At 52.9% G+C, this 18,925-nt stretch overlaps 1 protein-coding gene and 1 long non-coding RNA gene across 2 annotated transcripts in view; one reads left to right on the forward strand and one right to left on the reverse strand.

Annotated features, from left to right (window-relative positions):
* The window catches only part of LOC125090983 (uncharacterized), a 207,117-nt gene that overhangs the window by 162,795 nt on the left and 25,397 nt on the right, over window positions 1-18,925 (reverse strand). The window lies entirely within an intron of this gene.
* Window positions 12,948-15,100, forward strand: C18H16orf82 (chromosome 18 C16orf82 homolog). The gene is given in 2 exon segments (XM_053447821.1): window positions 12,948-12,998; window positions 13,000-15,100. Coding segments are annotated over 2 exon segments (663 nt in total). The 3' UTR covers window positions 13,612-15,100.

Here is an 18,925-nt window from a genome sequence, read left to right on the forward strand (position 1 = left end):
AATACAAGCATCTACTCTGTCTGCTCTTCCAAGTTCTTCATCAGGAACATGAGAGTATCATAAAAATTTTACTCCTTCCCTCACCCGATGTTCCAGCAATACTCAGCACTGTGTTTCACACCCCTTTTCTGAAACTCTTCCTCCCCTTGGCTTTTGTGGTGCCAGAGTCATGTGGTTCTTCCCTCTGTTCGCAGGCTGATCTGACTGCAGAGTTTGAACTCACGTCCTTTCATCAGTGGTCCACTAACTGGAATCCCGGGAACCCCGCAGTTCGGCGGGAAGCACCGGGGAACAAGGAAAAGCTAGGCAGAGTCAGCACCCTGTACTTCGGTCCCTCTCTTTGACGACACATGTTGCCCCAGGAATCAGGAATCCTTATTTCCTCTCCTTATCCACAGCCTTCACCTGGAACCATGTACTTCAACTAATCTTGAACTTGGCTATCCACCTCTTCTTGACTTCCCTGGTTCCTAACCCTGCTTCCTGTCCAAGGCCTCCTGCTTACCACTTGGATTTGAGACTCTCTGTACTACCTTTTCATCTCCATCCTCTGACTTCTTTCCAGAACTTCCAGCCAGACTCACCCATTAGAGAAGACCTCTTCAGACTGATCTGTTCTTCTGACCGACATGGCTCCTTCCAGCTCCAAGACCCAGTGTCTGACAAACATCCTTGGTTTATCCTACCCTGTGAGTGGGACTGGGGTCCATGGTGACCTTTAATATTCATTACTTTAATAATCAGCTTGGCAGCTGATTCAGTCTTCCTCTCCTCCCCCAAGTCGTTGGGGACCTTGATGTCCAATGCGAATGAACCAGTTCCCATCTTTACCTCCCTGGCCCTTAACTCCCCATTCCAATGGCCTTCCTTTCCCATCCACTTCAACCACCCACATTCATGAGCGTGACATGCTCAAGCTTGAGCTTAAGTCCCAGTCTCCTCCTTACCAACCATAACCTCCTATCATTCCACTCTCCACCAGTGATCCCCTCTCTTACTTGTATTTTCAACCTCTTCCTCATTCTCACCATTCAATCACGACAAACTATGTTCAGTCTGGAAAAAAATGAAATCCCCCCGGTAGCAGATGCTCTCGGTGCCCTATCCATATCCCCTCAGTTTTTACTGTTGGCATTAAGTCAATCCAATGTCCGAATGCCATCACCTTTGTCTTTTCACCTGAGCAGTTTATCTGGTTGCCAGAGCCCATGCTCCCCATGCACCTGGCAGGCCAAGTGCCTGGGATCTAACGCTTCCTCGGCCCCTGAGGTTCAGCCCTCACCCAAGGACTGGTGGGAACTAGAGGATAAATTCCCCAACCCCCTCGCCACTCATGGACAGTAACTCATGTGCGTGTCTGTGCTGTCTTCTAGAGTTACCCAGTGAGATTAAGCTCCATTTTCTCTTGGTGATTACTTGCCACTGGGCACACCACTTACTGACTTCCTTACCTTTTATGTCTCACTTCTTCACTCTTCTACTGGTGTTTCCTGGGATCACCTCCAAAACAAACTTCTTGCACTTAATCCTGTCTTGGGTCTGCTCTATCCAACATCTCCTCTCTTGCTTCTCGATCTTGTACACCATGTACATAGACTCATCTCCCTGCCATTTAATCTGCAACCCACCATAGTCTGGTTCCCACCCCCAGTGTCTCAACAAAACTGTTTTTTTCCTGAATGTATAGAACTGCCTTCCATTTTATTTGGCTCCCACACAACTTTCAACGTGTTACCCCACTCTTTTCTTAGAACTCTCTCCTTGGCTTCATGATGCCACCCTCTCTGCTTTCTTCCTACCTCTCTGCCCCTCTCTGCCCCTCTCTGCTACCTCTCTACCTCTCTTCCCCATCAAGTTCTTTCTCAGCTCCTTGAACCTTCAGCTACCCTCTAAACATTGAGATTCCTGAAGACTCCCCCACCCTTGGCCTTCTTCTCCTCTTATTCTGACTTTACACACTCTCTTTGAATGCCAGTTCCAATTAGGAGTGACAGGTGACTTCCCAATTGCTCTGTCCACATAGAGCACAATTCCAAGTGTCAGGCCTCAACTCTAACTGCCAATCAAGTCCCTCCAAAGTGTCCTGAGCCCAAATCATCCTTTCCTTGCCCATCTCTGATTAATGTCACAACTATCCACCCAGTCACATAAGCTCCTTGGAGCCACCTAAACCGCTTCCCCTATTTCACCCAGGATGCACGATTCACCACCCAGGCCTGACAACCCTGTCCCTCCTGAATATCCCCCTTCTCCATCCCCATGGTCATAACCATAGGTCTAAGCCACATCATCTCTTGCTCTTTACCATTTCTCAGGCTCCAATGACTCCAACCCCACCCATCACCTACACTGCTGGCAAGGTAATTCCTTCCGAAGTGTAAGAGGAACCCCTTCTTCCCCTGCCTGTGACCCTTCCACGATGTCAGTACCCTCAGATAAGACTCAAACCCATCATAGGTTTCCAGCCCCCTCCAGGAGCTCCCTCCTGCCTACTTCTCCTGCCTCACCTCCCAACACTTTGCATGCTTTTTAGTCTAGTGACTCCTAACCCTGGCTAAACACTAGCATTACCTGGAGAGCTTTACCAAAATGCCAAAGCCTTGACAGCACCCCAGACACACTCAGAGGTGAGGTGTAGGCACTGGCATATTTCAAAAGCCCCACGTGTTTCTAACATGCACCCAGAGCGGAGAGGCCCTGCCCTAACCACAGTGAACAGCTTCAAGTTCCCCACTCCTCCCATGTTCTCCCGTGCCTTGTGCCCACCCACTCCTGCTCCTGCAACACCATCCTCTCTCTTTGCTTCACAGGGCTGACACCTACTTATCCCTTAAAGCTCAGCTTGGAGGAAGCTTCCGGACACCCAGCTTCCCAGTCTGAGCTAAAAGCTGTCCTCCGAGTTCTCACAGTCCCCTCTGCTTTAGCCTGTGTGAACATTCACCACATTGAGTATGAACTGTCTACAGCACCTTGTCACCCCAACACCAGGGCTTACACAGTTAGTAGACTGTTAGTCGACTACTCAATACATCTTTGTTGAATGAATAAATGAGCACCATTCCCTTCTGGCCATTGGGATAGGAAGTGTGTTATCTTTTCACCTTGCCCTCCTCCTCTTCTATTTCAAGGCCAATACACATAGTAGGTGCTCAGTAAATATTTGTCGAGTGAATCAATGAATGAATGAGACACAAGAGACAAGCATCCACCCCATCCTCATCTTCCCAGGAGAGCTCTGGGGAGCAGAGACAAATCAAACTGAACTTCCTACAGTTTTACTAAAATGGAATTTGCCAAAGACGTCCTGAAAAATGGATTTAATTAGGCCCGTTAATAGGGGAGTCATTGGTGGCTAAGATTTAATGCTGAGGCTGGAAAAGGTATCGATGATTTTACCATTTTAAATTATATAGGAGGTTATTTCTTAAGCCCGCCTTAATTAGAAAAATGCATCTCAACAGAACCTCAGCTTTGGAGGGAAATAAAGCCAAAGGTAGAGGTGAGATCTGATATTTCATCGAAATGGAGCACCAGGTATCACAGCAGAGTGCGAACAGGCTCAGCCCAGGTGTGCTCAACCTGGGAGAAGGGGATTAGTAGCATGGCATAGCCAGACCTCATTATGCTAACACTTGTCTGTACAACCCGATGTGGCTTTTAATTGCAAGATACATCCAGGAGAGGGAGAGGTGTGGTGGTCTCTAATGACAGCATGAAATTCCATGTAGGTTTTTAGAGCTCCGTGGATATCTTGCATTCTGTTCTCCCCTTAGGCAGTCGTAGAGGTCTGAGTTCTAATGGGTTCGTTGACCAGATCCTGGAAGGGACACCCCTTTATTCTTTAGCTTACCACCAGCAGAAATACCCAGCCGTCCCCAGATTATGGGGCAGTAAAAGCAGCTCTGCGCTGGCGCTCTGGCTTCCTTTAGACCCAAAGAGCCTGGAATGCCCATCGGAAGACCTCCCTGGGAACCCAGGAAATGTCCTGATACGTAACAAGGCATCATCCATTCTACAACACTTTATTGAATATCAGTAGGTGAAGGGCACCATTCCAGGGCAGAACTGGGACTAGGGTAGGACAAGAGGGGAACTCAAGTGGGAAACTGAAGAGAGTGATTAAAAAAAAAAACTTCAGCCATTAGGATAACCAACATTTTCATGCAGTATCACTAAAAATATAAATGAATGCAGGAGTATCTACAATGAAAGAAATACCCAAATTGTCATCACAGAGAGGATCTAAGCCTGTCCTTGCAGCACCTGCCTCACCCGAGCCCGGTCTGGGTTCTAGGCACTGGGGATACAGCAGTGACCCGATCAAAGCCCGTCCCTCACATAAATGCCAGGATGCGTGGGAGACCAAAAAAATGAACCAAATAACAGAGTCAAATATACAGGGCTGGTGAATGGTCTGATGGGAGGGAAATAAAGCAGAGAAGAGGGTAATTCCACTGTAAACATCTCCAAACCCCCTCCCCACACAGACTCTCTACTACCCAGTGTAGCAAAAGGCACAGGGGCTCTTGGGTCATCCCAAGGACAGCTCCCTGTCCCAGGACCCACTTGCACGACGTCTCAGGGCAAGTCACTTGCTTTCCAGGCTTCCTTCTTGCGCTCCATCACCGGACACGAGGAAAAGCGAAAGTTCTTAACAACAAAGACATTTGTGAGCAATCGCTCTATAGGCAGCCCAGTGCCAAGCCCATGGCATCTGTTCCCTCAGGTCATGCTCACCGCAGGGCAGCGACAGTGGGTATTTCTACCACATGGCAAGCTGACACCCGAGGTCAAGCAGCCTGCTCACGGGAGAGTGAGGGTTTAAGGTTCTGCAGGCCGAGTCCCCAGATGTGATGTTGGGCACCTCAAACGAAAGCCGGGTTCTATGCCTAAGGGACCTTGAGCAAGTTCTCTGGATCTCTCTGAGTCTTGATGTCCTCATCCGCAAAATGGGGACACTCAGGAGGCTCCCCCTCCCAGGACCGCTGAAGCCAGGCGTCTGGCATTGGGTGAGTGCCCCCTGAAAGTGAGCGCCTCTCCTGCCCCTGCCCCAGCTGCAGTACCAGTCTCCAAGGCTACAGGGCAGAATGGGCGGGTGAAGTTCAAACGCAGCCCATTTCCTATTTTCCTGACAGCCTATTTCATGGATCACAGAGATGCAAGTACAGCTGCTTATTCAACGGAGGAAAGAATGAATTCATTTTCATTCCTTAATACCCGATGTGACCTATTCTCGGTTGATCTCTCCTTTCCAAGGCTGCAGTCCTTCCCGCGGACTTTCAATTTGGCCAGAAAAAGAAAATGTGCAGTAATGACAGAATATCCTGCCCGAAGAATGCTGGGAGCCGAATCACCACCGTGCTGGTAATAAGTCCAAATGAAAGATATTATGTCACCTCGTTTGAATTAAACAGATGAACTATAGTCCTAGACCATTAAAAATGAACCAATCTGCTGGAAAGCTTCCAAGAGCTCAGCGTTCAGGGCCCCTAAAAGGTGCTCAGCTCTAGCGGGGTTTTATATCCTCATTTTCTGCCAATAATTCCTCCACTCTGCGAATGTGGAGGAATAATTTGATGAAAGGGAAGCTGGCCCTTCAGTGGTGGCCCCTTTCCAAGGACAGCCCTGGTGTGCTAACTCGGGCCAGCCAACCCTCGCTGGTGCACTCTGCCTGTGAGCAGCCTGGGCGGGTTTGGGGGGGGGGGGTGTTAATTGAGAAGCTCCAGGGAGACACAAGGCAGGCAGCCAAGACCCATCTGCAGACTGAGTGATGCTTTCTCCTCCAGGAGTTAAGGGGGGCTCCCTACCTGCACCCCAGAAGCCCAGAAAGAGAGGCAATCGGCAGTGTTGTCTCCATTTACAAACAAGGAAACTGAGGCACCAGAGTCCAGCGTGTCTGGGGGTGATGGCTGCTGGGGACCCTCCCGGTCCTGCTCTGCCATGCTGCGACCCTCTAGGTCCCTGAGCACGGGGCTCCCACACTTTCCACACCGAGCCTTCCACAAACCCAGCAGCCTGTCCTTCAAGTTCCTATCAGCAAGCCTAGAATGCCCAGGTGCCCCCTGGAGTACACTGGACCAGGAGCCAGAAGACTGGGTCAAATCCCAGCTCTGCTGTGTACCAGCCATGCGGCCTTCGGGAATCTCCTTCAGCTCACCGAGACTCAGTTTTCCTCTTCTGTAACTTGGGACTTAATAAGACCGGGCTGTTCTCCAAAGCTTCCTCCGCCCTGACACCCCACCCCAGCCCCAGAGTCCCACCAAACCCACATTCAGAGCCCTCCGGCTTAAGGACTCAGCACCTGGGTGAGACATAACCATACTCTCTCATTTAATCTACTTCCGAAATGCACAAAGTCTAGCTTGCCTTCCAGTGATGATAAGGAGGTTTTATATCAAAACAGCATCAGTCTCTGCTCTAGAGGCTCTCCATGTATTTATTCAGCAGAACTTTCTGGAACATGGGAGCCTCTTCCAGGCTCTGGGGCCTCAGCAGTGTCTGCACACACCCCTCCCCGGCCCCAAGGCTATCGAGAGTTTTTACTGGCCCCCTTGCTCGAAAGAGGAAATCAGGCTGAGGAGGTTTGGGTAACGTGAGTTTGGCACAGCCAGTGGGACGCAGGGCCTGGGCGGAATCCACGTGTGTCTGACCCCACAGCGCACACCACAGAGCCCTCAGCCAGAGCCGCCAACACACCTAGGAGTTGTGGGTAGTTTAAGTCCAAGGGGGGGGGGCAAGCTAGGGCCTCTGAGAATGGATGTCCCATGACCCGCATCTAAGTAGATGGTTCTCGAGCCCAGCATCTCACTAGATGGCTCTCACTAGATGGTTCTGTGCCTGAGAGCATCTAGGCATCGCTTCCCCCTCCTCTTCACCGCCCTGCTGGGTGGAATCGGTTTCCAGGGATCACACTGATGACAGTGACTTCAGCTCAGGTTAGGATGGCCTGCTCCTCCCAGGTGACTCAGGATCGTTCAGTTTTAAGACAGCAAGTCCCACATCCCAGAAACCCCCTCGGTCACGTGCTGAACAGAGACATCAATTCCCACAGACTGGTTACTGCCCTGGAGTCCGTGTTCGGTGGCCTCTGCTAGTCAGAGAGGGGACCCCACCAGCCCTGCCATCCCCAGCCTCGGGGGTCACTGATCTCCCTCTGGTGGTCTCCTGAGACCCACTCCGCTCAGTCCTTGTGTGCCACTGGCGGCTGACAAGGCAAACAGCCACCTGGCATCTAGCTCTGGGGGTGTCGACCTCTCCACACCTGGCAGCCTGAAGCCCCCAGAGCAGGAGACACGGCTTTCTCTCAGAAGGCCTTCGGGCCCAAATCATGACCCTGCTATCCAGTCAGGACTTTGGCAGCCACAGTCTATTTTACCTCATCTCTCCAGGCTATTTGCCCAAGCAGGTCCTCCCACAACCTTAGGGGAGCACAAGGCAGGCTCCAGACACTTAGTGCTTACTGAGTGCTTACTGGCCTCATGGAAACTTCACGACAACCTAAGAAAGTCAGCCTGCAGACAAGGCAATTCTAGCAGACAGGCCTCCATCCAAGCCCTCTTGACCCTCTGGGGTCACAGTCTCAGGGACAGAGGGCGCTGAGGGACAGCTTCTCATTCAAGCACTGTGTCTGCTACCCTTCCCCCCACCCCCCTTTGCCTCAGGGCTTCCTCAGGCACCCCAGAGGCTTGCTCAGGGAGCCAGTGGCGAAACCTCCAGGCTGAGCTGGAGATGTGCTCCACACAACCTCTGATAGGCCCCAAAGGAGGGGCCCAAGCCGATCGGTACCTTCTCAACGACGCCCCCATGACTGGCTTTCCTGCCCTCCCTGCCTTGCTGCCCCATTTCTTCACAGGGCTTCCTGGGACCACCTCTCAGATGAACCACTGGCTCCAAGTCCATGCCTCCGGGCTGCTTCTGAGGGAACCCAAACTGGGACAGAAAGGTTAGGGAACTTGCCCAGGATCACACAGCTGAGAAGGGAAATAGCCCAGATTTGAACTCAGACCTCTGGCTTCAGATGCTGAGTGCTTGCTTACTTTGCTGTACAGTTCCAGGCCTGACCTAAGGAATACTGGTGTCCCTCCTCCTCCTCAGGCAGCCTCTCCTCCATCTTCCCTCTCCTTTCCCCTCCCTCACACACTGAGCCCCACAATGAGGGCACAAGACCATTGTTTTGCCACAGATTACGGGAGCTGGGTGACCGAGCCCTGAGCTTTCAGTCATCCCCAGCCTCCTCCCGTTTCCTGGCACCCCCCGCACCCTTCACCCCGCCCATGTGGGGTCAAGTCCGTGACCTCATCTTTGGCCGAAGCTGACCATTCTGATTGGCCATGTTTTATGACCAAATAATGCAGGCCACAGATCGTGCAGTGATTCAGTCCATCCCGGGGCTGAACCTCATAGAAACATTCAGAAAGATGAGGTCCCAGGGCTGGAGAAAAATATCTGTTCTATTCATTACATGCAATTAAAACAAGCTGAAGCTTTCATAGTCTGTTTGGGATGAGACTTCCCAGAAATTCACAGGGGATATGTCCTGTGAGAGACACATGTAAAGGCAGGCTTGCTGTGAGAGAGACGGGGAAATGATCTACATGTCCATCGGTTAGAACAGATGAATCAGGATATTCACCAGTAGCATACTCTATGGCAGTGACAATAAACCTGAGACGCCCACACAGCCCAGATGAGTCTCACACACGTAACGTCAAACATAAGTTGTAGACACGTATAGAAAGAACGCCCTTTATATCCAGATTAATAGCATGCAGAACAATTCCATGTTGGTTCAGGGATACGTCCTTCTATACTCTAAGTATTAAGACGTGCATCAGATCCAGTGATGGGCAGGAGATTCTGGAATGCCACAGAGAGACGCCTTGGGGAGGGGTAAATGGGTTTGGAGGTTTATTGGTATTGTCTTCCCTCTCAAATGGAGTGATAAGCACATGGGATGACACAGGTGTGCACCTTATTCCTCCCTTTTTGTTTTTGTAGGCCTTAAATGATAAGAGCTGGGGGAAAACTCAATCACATGATTAACCCAGAAGAATCACCCTTCTTCCTGGACAGATCACTCCTCCAGGTCATGGCTAAGCTGACTCTCTTTGTCTAGCTCCCTGGAGAAGGTTAGAAAATCCAAGGTCCTGCCATCAGGGAACCAGGTCCAGCCCCGGCAGCCACCTGTTCAAGTGCCAAGTGCACCTAAGTAGGGAGGTGCCCCCCACTTGCCCCCAGGAATGCCTCTCACTATCCCCATGACAAGTGGGCAGTCAGGAGCTGGGCCTCGGGGCAGACAGAGGATGGAATGAGGTTAAATGAGAACACGTGGGCCGATGTCCAATACAGATGATCGATGTGTCCTGCCTATGTGATCCTCCCACCGCGCTAGCACTGGTCTGGGGAGTTCTCCGTGCTCACCGACCGCGCTGGACTCACCTCGTGGCCCGGGAGCACGCAGCAGCACTCCACAGGGAACAAAGGCAGATCCCCACCCACGTGGGGTCCTGGAAAGAGAACACCCATCAGAGGACGGCAGGGGAGACTCAGGGGTAAGAGTGCTCTACGTGGAGAACCTCAGGGAGAGTGGATGCCCCCAGAGGGTGATGCTGAGGGCCAGAGGGTTCCGTGGTTTCAGAAAGTGTGCATGTTTATATTTCCTTACATATGTCTTCACATGGATATACCTACACATGTACATGCATTGGATGTACATTCTGATGTGTATATTCACCTGTACACATATTCTTGTGGATTCCTATATAAACCCACACACTGTGAATGTGTTTGCATACACACACATATGTACTTATGTGTATACTTGTATGTGTGTATGTGTATGTGTGCCTATAAACTTGTGTAGGCCAACATCTATGTTCCATCTTAAAGTAGAAGGTTCCATGAGGGCGTTTGCTGGAGGCTCCGGGCAGACCCTGGCCAGGGGTCCCCTGCCAGTACTCAAGGCGTCCCTCCGGGGAGTGCTGTGACCAGTGCTGCTCCATTTCCCAGGCCCGGAAGCTGTGGTCTATGATAGTAGGTTGGTCACACGATGTCACCCAGGTGGAGGACACAGGCTGTGACCCGCCAACATGCTAGAGCCCCAAGCCATATGGAGAGGGACAGCTACGCTATTCACGCCCCCCTGCCCAGGTTACCCTCCCATTTGCCCCTTGCCCCCTGCGCCTGTGCCCCCCCACCCCATCTCTCAATTGTGAGGTCCACCAGGGAGGGACTTCTTCCTGGCTGTCTCTTGAGGGTCTCACAGGGCACTTTGCATTTATTTCCTCTCAGTTAATGCTTGTGGAGGATGTAATCCCCACCACCCATGTGGGGCATCGTTAAGCACAGCTCCCAAGTGGGGAAGCTGAGGCTTGAACTCATGTTGATCTGATTTCCGAACCACTAAGCTCTGCCCCTCCTCTCAGCCATTAGCGATGTGCCCACCACTCCGCCTGCTTCACAAGGAGGCTCTGCCGTTTCTAGAAGGCCATCTAGCCCCAGACCCAGAGGCCCCTGGACCCCACAACTGGCCTTGACCCTGCTCTTCTTCTAACCCCCACATCCAGGCCCTCGGCAAGCCTGTCCCCACTGCCCCCCCCATGGCAGCCTGTTCAAACTCCAGTCCGTTCATCACTACTGAAGCAACAGGTCCCAGCGTCCCCAGGGCTGCCCCTGTGACCTCTCCTCCTGGTACTAGCTGGCTCTGCCTGCAGGACAGTGGCCTGCAATGGTCACATGCGCAAACAGCATCCAGGCAGGGCAGCTCTGGTCTGACCCCTAGCCTGGGCAGGGACAAGGACACCACCCTCAGGTGGCTTCAGGTGCAGGCAGGAAGGAGAAGGCTGGACCCAAAGAATAGAGGTCCCCTAAGATGCCTTCCTAAGACTTCAAGAGCAACCGAGAGAGCCTTCCAGGAGAAGAGTGCTGGGCCGAGCCATGGCCATTGACACGGCCTTGCCTTATCCACAGGCTACTACTGACTCTGCTGTTACGTGAGCCAGAGAGTAGGGAGTGGACTGGTCCCTGCACAAACCCCCAGGAGTCCCCTCTAGTCCTCTGGCCCATGTGCACTGTGCCTGGGGCAGGCGGGATGGGGACAGGAGGGAATATGAGTCCCAGTAGGCTCCCCATCTGTCCCCAGCATTGGGGCTCCCACCCTGCTTTGTACTCATCCAGGGCCAGAGCCAGCCCTGAGTCCCAGCCTGTGTGCCTGGAGCCCGGCCCTGCCTCTCTCCTGCCAGCTCCCTAACACCAGACCCGGTCCCCGCTTTTCACAACAGATGGATCTCACCACAACACCTCCTCTGAGATCGCTGCTAAGCCCTGCATCTGTCCTTTCCCTCGCGGTCCCTAGCAGGGAATGTAGGGAAGGGACAGGGAGCCAGACAGCTATGAGAAGCCCCTCCTATCCCAGAAGGATCAGAATTTCTACAGCAAAAGAGATGCCTCTGTGTACAGCAGAGAGAAGCTGAATGGCCCCGGGGCAATGGGAAAGGAATTCATAACAGATGACAGTGATAATTAGTACTGACGTGCTGATGACTGCCAAGGGGCTAAGGCACTCTCCAAGGAGTGCCTTCCTCCTCCCCAGCCCCTGCGTCCCAGACCTCTCCAGCCCTCTCCAGACCCATACCATCAGGCCAAGCACCAGGGCCAGCTGTCTCCCGAATGCTAAGGCAAGAGTGGAGCTGCGTCATCATGCTTCTTGATCTTTGGAGGATCAGGGATACCCTTAAGACTCTTGACAAAGGCTGTGACTCCTTCCTGGTGGGAAAGCAGGAGCCCATCGCAAAGTCTGCTACAATTTCAACAAATTCCCCCAGCCCTTAGAACCCACCTGTGACACCTTAAAGGGTCAATGACTTTTGTTTTAATTCATTCAGCCATTCAGTGGAAATCTCTTCAGTGTCCGCTAACAATAAGTGCCCTGGTGGGTGTTCTACAATATTTTAGCATCTACAATACTACTTAGCCAGGGTAGCCCGGCAGAATGCTCTACCAGCAGCACATTTGGCTGAGCCTCACCTCCTGGCACCATAGTTCTCGGTGCTGGCTGCGTGTCAGAACCCCCGAAGAGCAGTTTAAAATTCTCATGCCAAAGCCTCACCCAGATCATTTAACTCAGAACCTCTGGAAGCGGAACCCTAGGGCTGGCTGGGGATGCAACCAGGGGAGAGAACCACTGCCCTGGAAGATCCAATAGTGTTTGTAAGTTCCCGAGGTGGTGGGGATACATGCCCTAGAGCAGTTAATTCATTCATACATTCAGCAAATGTCTAATGAGCATCTACTATGTCCCAGGCAGGATGCTGGGCGTGGGGGGGGGGGCACAGCAGAGAATGAGAGATCAAAATTTTGGCCCTTGCAAAGATGATATTCGAGCAGAGGGAACCAACAATAAGTCACCAACACATAAAAAGATTTGCAAATTGTGTTTCGTGCCACAAGGCTCATAAATTAGGAAGTGACACAAGGAATAATAGAGGGATCTTCTTGTAGAAGCCAGGGACATTTCGTAAGGGCCACTGGATCTGAAGCTTGGAGGCCAAGGGGCTGAGGGAAGAGGATTCCAGGTGGTGGGAACAGCCAGTGCAAAGGCCCTGTGGCAGGCCAGAGCTCAGAAGAGGAAAACAGCTAGTGTGACCCTGCCTCGAGGTGAGGAAGGGTGTGATGTGGGAACAGGCTGACAGAGAGGAGCCAGACCAAATCCGGCAAACAATCTAGGATAAACTCCTGTCATATTCTCTCCAGTCCTCCCAGTGGTCTTGGCATGGAGTAAGTGTCTCAGAAGAAGTGACACCCTAAAGAAATACAGCTCAGAAGGAGCTTGGCTGGGATGCACACCCAGGTCTCCTGAAATGGCAAAGCAGAGGCCACAGGCCCTGCAGTAATTAATCCCCAGGATGGTGGTTCTTGCTACTCCTTGCCCACCTCCACCCCAGCCCCTGATGCCACTGGTGCAAGGAGGGCATTGTCCTTCCCACCCCCACCCCACCTCATAATCCCATCACCGTGGGAACAGAGCCAGCCAATCAGAAGGCTGCCCTTTGCAAGGCCACCCTATAAATTGAGCCTCCTCTTCCCAGATGAACCAGACCCGCCTACCACTCATAGGCCTCCCAGGGCCCCCTCCCCCTGGATAAACCAGATCAGTTGCCCCCTACCTTCCTCCAGGGTAGAAACAGGGAGTCTTCTGCCTGGGATGTTCAGGACCAAGCTCCAGGCCTCCCAGCCCCCAGTGTAGAGCCCCAGCCACCGGCATGGCCACACCATGACACAGGAGCAACTCCAGGGCCCCTGAGACTTTCGGGGGGTAACCTGGGAAACCCGTGGAACAGCGAGAGCGGCTTGCTGAGCCTGCGACAGCCCAGCGAGGGGAAATGCAGGGCAAGTGACGCCAGCCTGTTGAGCAGTGGGTACGCAGGTGATAAAGAGAACAGTGAGGTCAGCCTGGTGGAGGGCACTCCCATCTTGAGGTTGCAGAGAAGGCTCCACGCCCCGGCGGTCAGCACCCCGACCAGCCAGCTGTGCGCCGTCTACTCACCTAACCAGATCAGGAGCCGGCTGGCCAGCCGTGCCTGCAGCAGCAAGCAGCCTGGAGGGGAAAAGTGAGACCAGCCTGCCCGGCAGCGGCGGCAGCAGCAGAGCCAGCAGCCTGACCAGCATGAGCTTCATCAGCCTGGGCAGCAGCGCCCTGAACTACCAGGTGAGCAGCGGGCTCCTCAGCTCCGCCAGCAGCCTTCCCGCCAGCCAGGCCAGCAGCTGCCAGAACATCCCGGTGGACGGTAATGTGCAAAGTGTGGTGAAAAGTCACACCAGTCTTCCGGAGGACAAGTCTGGGGGCAAGGTCAAAGCCGGTGACCAGGCCGCCGAGGGGAAGCAGCCCGCCCAGATGTGCATGCCTTTATGAGCCGGCTCGCTGGCCACCAGGTTCTCAAAAAATACAGACGTGACGACCCAGCAAAGCTAGATTTCACCCAGAGCGATTATGGTCAAAAACGAGTACCTTTAAAAAAGTATACACTGACTGTGTCAGAACCATGGATAGCGCCGTTCACAGCAATGACCAGCCGCACGGGGTGGCGTGTAGTGAGCACTACTGACACCGAGCACTATCTCCTCGGACAATCAGCAAGCCACGCTGAGACCATCTCTACTGAGAACTACTGTTGGGAAGAACGGCTGTATGAAGAGCCATCGGTGCTGGGTCCCCCTGAATCCGCCTGCACTGGCCAGACCACCGTGAGCCCCGGGGACAAACCAGTCTTAACAGGATCCATCAATGGCAAAGCCATCTGCATTGAGAACCATTGTAGTGGGATCACCGGTGCCGAAACCCATTGGAGGGGACAGCTGTGACCAGCAGCAAATACGAACACTATTTAGAACCATCTGAAGTTAGAAGCTCCCATGGAGAAACCATGCTAGGTGATGAACGCCATCCATAAACAAACCAATCATGATAAGCTCGAATCTTGAATAAGCCCCAGCCTCGGCTGGGACTGTCTGCTGTCCAGAGCCAGCCAAAGGAAGCACCATCCATGGGGACCCACAGCCCTGGGGGAGCTGGATCCCCACCCAGCTCTGGAGAAGAGCTGCTCACAAGAGCCAGCAGCACCCTCCAAGTGAGCTTGCCCTTCCTTTCATTTCGAGCACAGTTTCTGGATTGCTTCGGCCCAGAATCTTCCCAGGAGCAAACGTTCCCCGATGGCCCCATCTGTCTCCACGTGCATCTCAGGGGAGGTAGAGACAAGAAAGGAGGCCAGAAATCGTCAGTTAACATGGTTGGGACAGTGCTTCCTACGTAGGGCAATGCCATGATCAGTGCTTCATGGTGACAGAAACCAACCCAGCCAAGAACGGCCGGGATGAGACAGCTCTGTGCCATTTAGCACACGTTTCCTAGGTGGGTGGGAAGGCTTGAGACCTCCATCTACCCCTTCTCAAGACACTAACCTCCTTCCCTGGGGGCTGGCCACGCAGACCTTGAGGAGGGAGTGTGTCCACAGAGGGGCGGAGGTCAGAACAGTCCTGAAGACATCCACTAGGTTCTAGAAGGAAAGCAGAGGGGGCACCAAACACAATAAACGGTGTCTGGAGAGGCTGTAAGTGTGTGTCTGTGTGTGTGTGTGCCCGCCGAGGTCACAGGGACAAAGGCAAACCCACCAAAGAACCATGTTGAGAGGAGGGCTCAGCTGCCAGCTCTGCTTACCTCTAAGCGGGTGGTCTGGGGCAAAATGCTTATAATTAGTGAGCTCAGTTTCCTCATCTGGAAAATGGGAACAATAACCTCTATTTCATACACAGGTAGGATGGTTATGTGGGTTACATGAAAATGCATATTACCTGGTGAGTAGTACTAAATGTGTGTTTCCTCCCCTTACCTCACTTGTCTGTAAGATGGCCACAGACACAGTTTCTGCCTTGAGTTGCTCACAGTACACAAAGGATCATGACTACTAACATAGATGATGTATTCTTGACCACATTAAAAAAAAGACAGAGCCATAGCATCTAGTTAGAAGTCAGAATGGATCAGCAAGATGGTTTGCTGGGTTTCAGGGGTGAGTGTTTCTGGGTTTCAGGGCACCACGTGTCTGGACCAATAGGACCCTTCCCCTCGTGCTTCAGTGCCTTCGAGTACATTCTCCCCCACTTTGTGCAGGCAAAATCGCTCCTCAAGAGCCCGGCACCCATGACCAAGGCAGACGGGAGGGGCTCCCTGCCCCCAGCCTGCCTAAGGGAGCCCCTGTCCATAGGCAGGCCCTGGGTTGGGGGTGGGGGAGCTTCGGGGAGGCTCTGCGGCTGCCTCACCTCCCCACACCCCCATCGCTGCCTTGCTCTCCTGTCTCAGCTTCTGTGTGCCCTCTGTCCTCCTCTGAGACAGAGGCCAAGCTGTAGGCAGAGCAATGCTGGACAGCTGGAGACCTCAGATGCAGCCACAGACTCCCTGGACCCAGCATGACCAAAATGAGCTCACCCCCTTCTCCTGACTCCCCTCCCCTGACCACTGCCTCCTGCGTCCCTTCTCAGCAAATGACGTCATCCCACCCCATTGTTCCAGCAGGGACCTTTGTCACACTGGACCCCACCTGCCTCAGCCCAATGTCCAATCAGTCCCTAATACCTCCCCTCCCCTACTGCTGCGCCCCCCCGCAATCCAGGTTGTCCTCTTCCTCCCAGACCAGTGGTTCCCAGCCCTGGCTGCAGAGTAGAACCACCTGGGGAACCCTTACAAGATACACATGCATGGGCATCAGTGGTGTTTAAAGTCCCCGGGTGATGAGATTGTCCCTTCTGGGCTGGGAAGCACCACCGCCCTCACTCTGCTTCCCTCTCGAATGCACTTTCCACCCCTGGGGTCTAAAACGGACACCTGCATGGACCAGAAAGCTACACAAGGGAGTAGGTATGGGGCTCAGGCACACTGGCGGACATGTACCCTGTCTAAAGAGAAGCCAGAAATCCAGAATTCTCTATGTAAGATCTCCCTCCCGATTGTTCCATGTGGGTCACAAATTCAAATTCCTTCCCGAAAGGGGGAGGGGCAGGTGAAAATTTCTGAAGGCGGTCTCAGGACCACAAAAACAAAGGCTTCTGCTTCTAAACAGAGAACGCAGAGATCTTTCTGGAACAAAAATCTGCATATATCCCTTAAACACTTAAAAACTTCTGAATCTTTCCACTGTCCAAAGGATTGGACACAGCATTCAAAGCTCTTCAACAAACCAACCTATGGTTAGCTTCCCTGGACTCCTGCTACTTCCTCCAAAACCTCTCTATATGTACCACCTCACACCCGTCATAACGCATGCGGTAAAATGTCCCCTTTGTTGTCCAGCTCTATGGATTTTTGACGAGCAGACATAGATGGGCCAGGCATCTGCCATTATAGCCTGAATACCAACTAGTTTCATTGCACCCCCAAAATCCCCCTTTGCCCCTTTTGGGCAGTTCCTCCCACCCCAGCACCGCTGACCAGTTTTCTGCCCATACGGTTTTCCAGAACGCCACGCGCGTGGGATCACGCTGTACACAGGAGCCTTACAAGCCTGACCACCTCCGCGGAGCCATTTATGACTCAACCACGTTGTTGGTTTAGTGCCGAGTCACGGTCCACGGCCCATCAGCTCTCCGGTTGAGAGGCACTGGGTTCTTTCCAATCGGGGCGGGGGCAGGAGGGGGTTGTTGCGACGTGAGTAGTAAACATTTACGTAGAGGTGTTTGTATGAATGGAAGTTTATCGTAGAGGTGTTTGTATGAATGGAAGTTTATCGTCTCGTCTGGGTGAATTCCCACGGGTGGGACCGCAGGCTGGGACGTGCGTCTGGCTTCCTTAAGAAGCTGCCTGGTCACTTTCTGAAGGGACCAGCACTTCGTCTTTGTCCGAGTCTGCGTTTTTCATCCCGCTCTCAACATCTCTGTTCATTACCTTAACAATAAGAGGTCGTTTGTCTCAGTTTCCCACTGTTAACTCTGTTTTCTACAAGGGGAAACTGAGGCACACAGAGGCCTACTCTGTGTGAGTGAGTTGGGGGGTGGGGGTGGGATCTGAACCCTGGCAGTCTGGCCCCTGACTGTGAACCTCTCTACCCTGTCCTCCCTGCTTTGGATATTTTGGATCCTGACACGCCCAGGTGACAGGCCATCCCCAGACACAGAGCCCCTGGCCAGCTGTTTCTTGTCTCCAGCCCCTAAGTGTGGCACCTCTCACTGCATGTGCCTGCTTCCCTGAGGACAGGTGTCACCCCCCCCACCCCCTGTCATTTCCCAGTCAGTGGCAGCGATGGCTGCCAAACGAATGAATGAATGGACAGATGAGAGACAGTGAGTGAAGGATAAATTGCTGAGTCAGGTAAGAAAAAAAAAAAAAAAAAAGGTAGATCCTCTCTACAACCTGCACTCCAGTAACTACATCCCACTGTCCCAAAACAAACGTGGTTCAGGATCCAAAAATTAAATACTGTTCTGCCGTGCACGCCTGAGCCCCGGGCACTGCTCCACCCTTCTCTCACTGTCTGCCCAGCAGATCCGTCTCCGCTCAGCTCTCTCCCACCCCAGCACAGGGGATGTAGCAACGCTTGAAGCAAGAACCATTTTTCAGGCGGGCACGGTGATTTTTTCTTTCCTGTCCACTAGCTTGGCGTTCAGGGTGCAGCGGGGTTGGAATGATGGGTTGGCTGCAGGCACTGGCTCCTGAATTATTAACTGGGCTGGGGAGAGAGCGGCTTACAAATGCTGTCCGTCCAGCAGCCCAGGCAGCCCCCAGACTTCAAACAGGCCTGGAGCAGAGAGATGGGAAGGGGAGGGACTCGGCTGGTGGGCCCCACACGCTGACCAGATCTGAAGCCTCTCTCCCTGAGCACTCACTTGGCCTCCATCCCCTGGCCCGGAAAAAGTTTCTTTTTCTTGAGTTCTTCACACCACAGTTCTTGCTCTGTGGGTGTCAAATACCTGACATCTCCCCTTCTGTCAACCGCAAAACCATGGGCAAAAATGGATTGAGTCTAGGGATTAAGGGTCACTCTGAGCCAGGGGCTTGGTGGGTAAGCCAGACCCTTGGTCTGTGGCTCATTGTGGGCAGGGAGTAGAATAGGGTGCCTGAGGTTGGGTCTCTAGAAGCAGAGCCCGAGATGGGTGTTCTTTTAAGATTTATGGAAAGGTTGTTCCAAGGAGAAGGGTGGTAAGGGACACAGGATGGGGCTGGAGACTGGCCTCAGGAAGAACGCTTGGGGAGTTCTGGAGTATCTAATGCAGCTCTGAGTGGGTCTTACCATCAATCAAATGGAGGCAGGGCCTTTGTACCCCCACACCCTGAATGAAAACAACCTCCTGTGTGGATCAGCTCCAGTCCAAACAGGCAACTCTCCAGAGAAGGGAAAACCAGGAGCCACTAAAGAGCCACATGGGGCAGGTAGTCCAAACT

The sequence above is a fragment of the Lutra lutra genome, chromosome 18 (assembly GCF_902655055.1).
Source record: "Lutra lutra chromosome 18, mLutLut1.2, whole genome shotgun sequence".
NCBI lineage: Eukaryota > Metazoa > Chordata > Mammalia > Carnivora > Mustelidae > Lutra > Lutra lutra.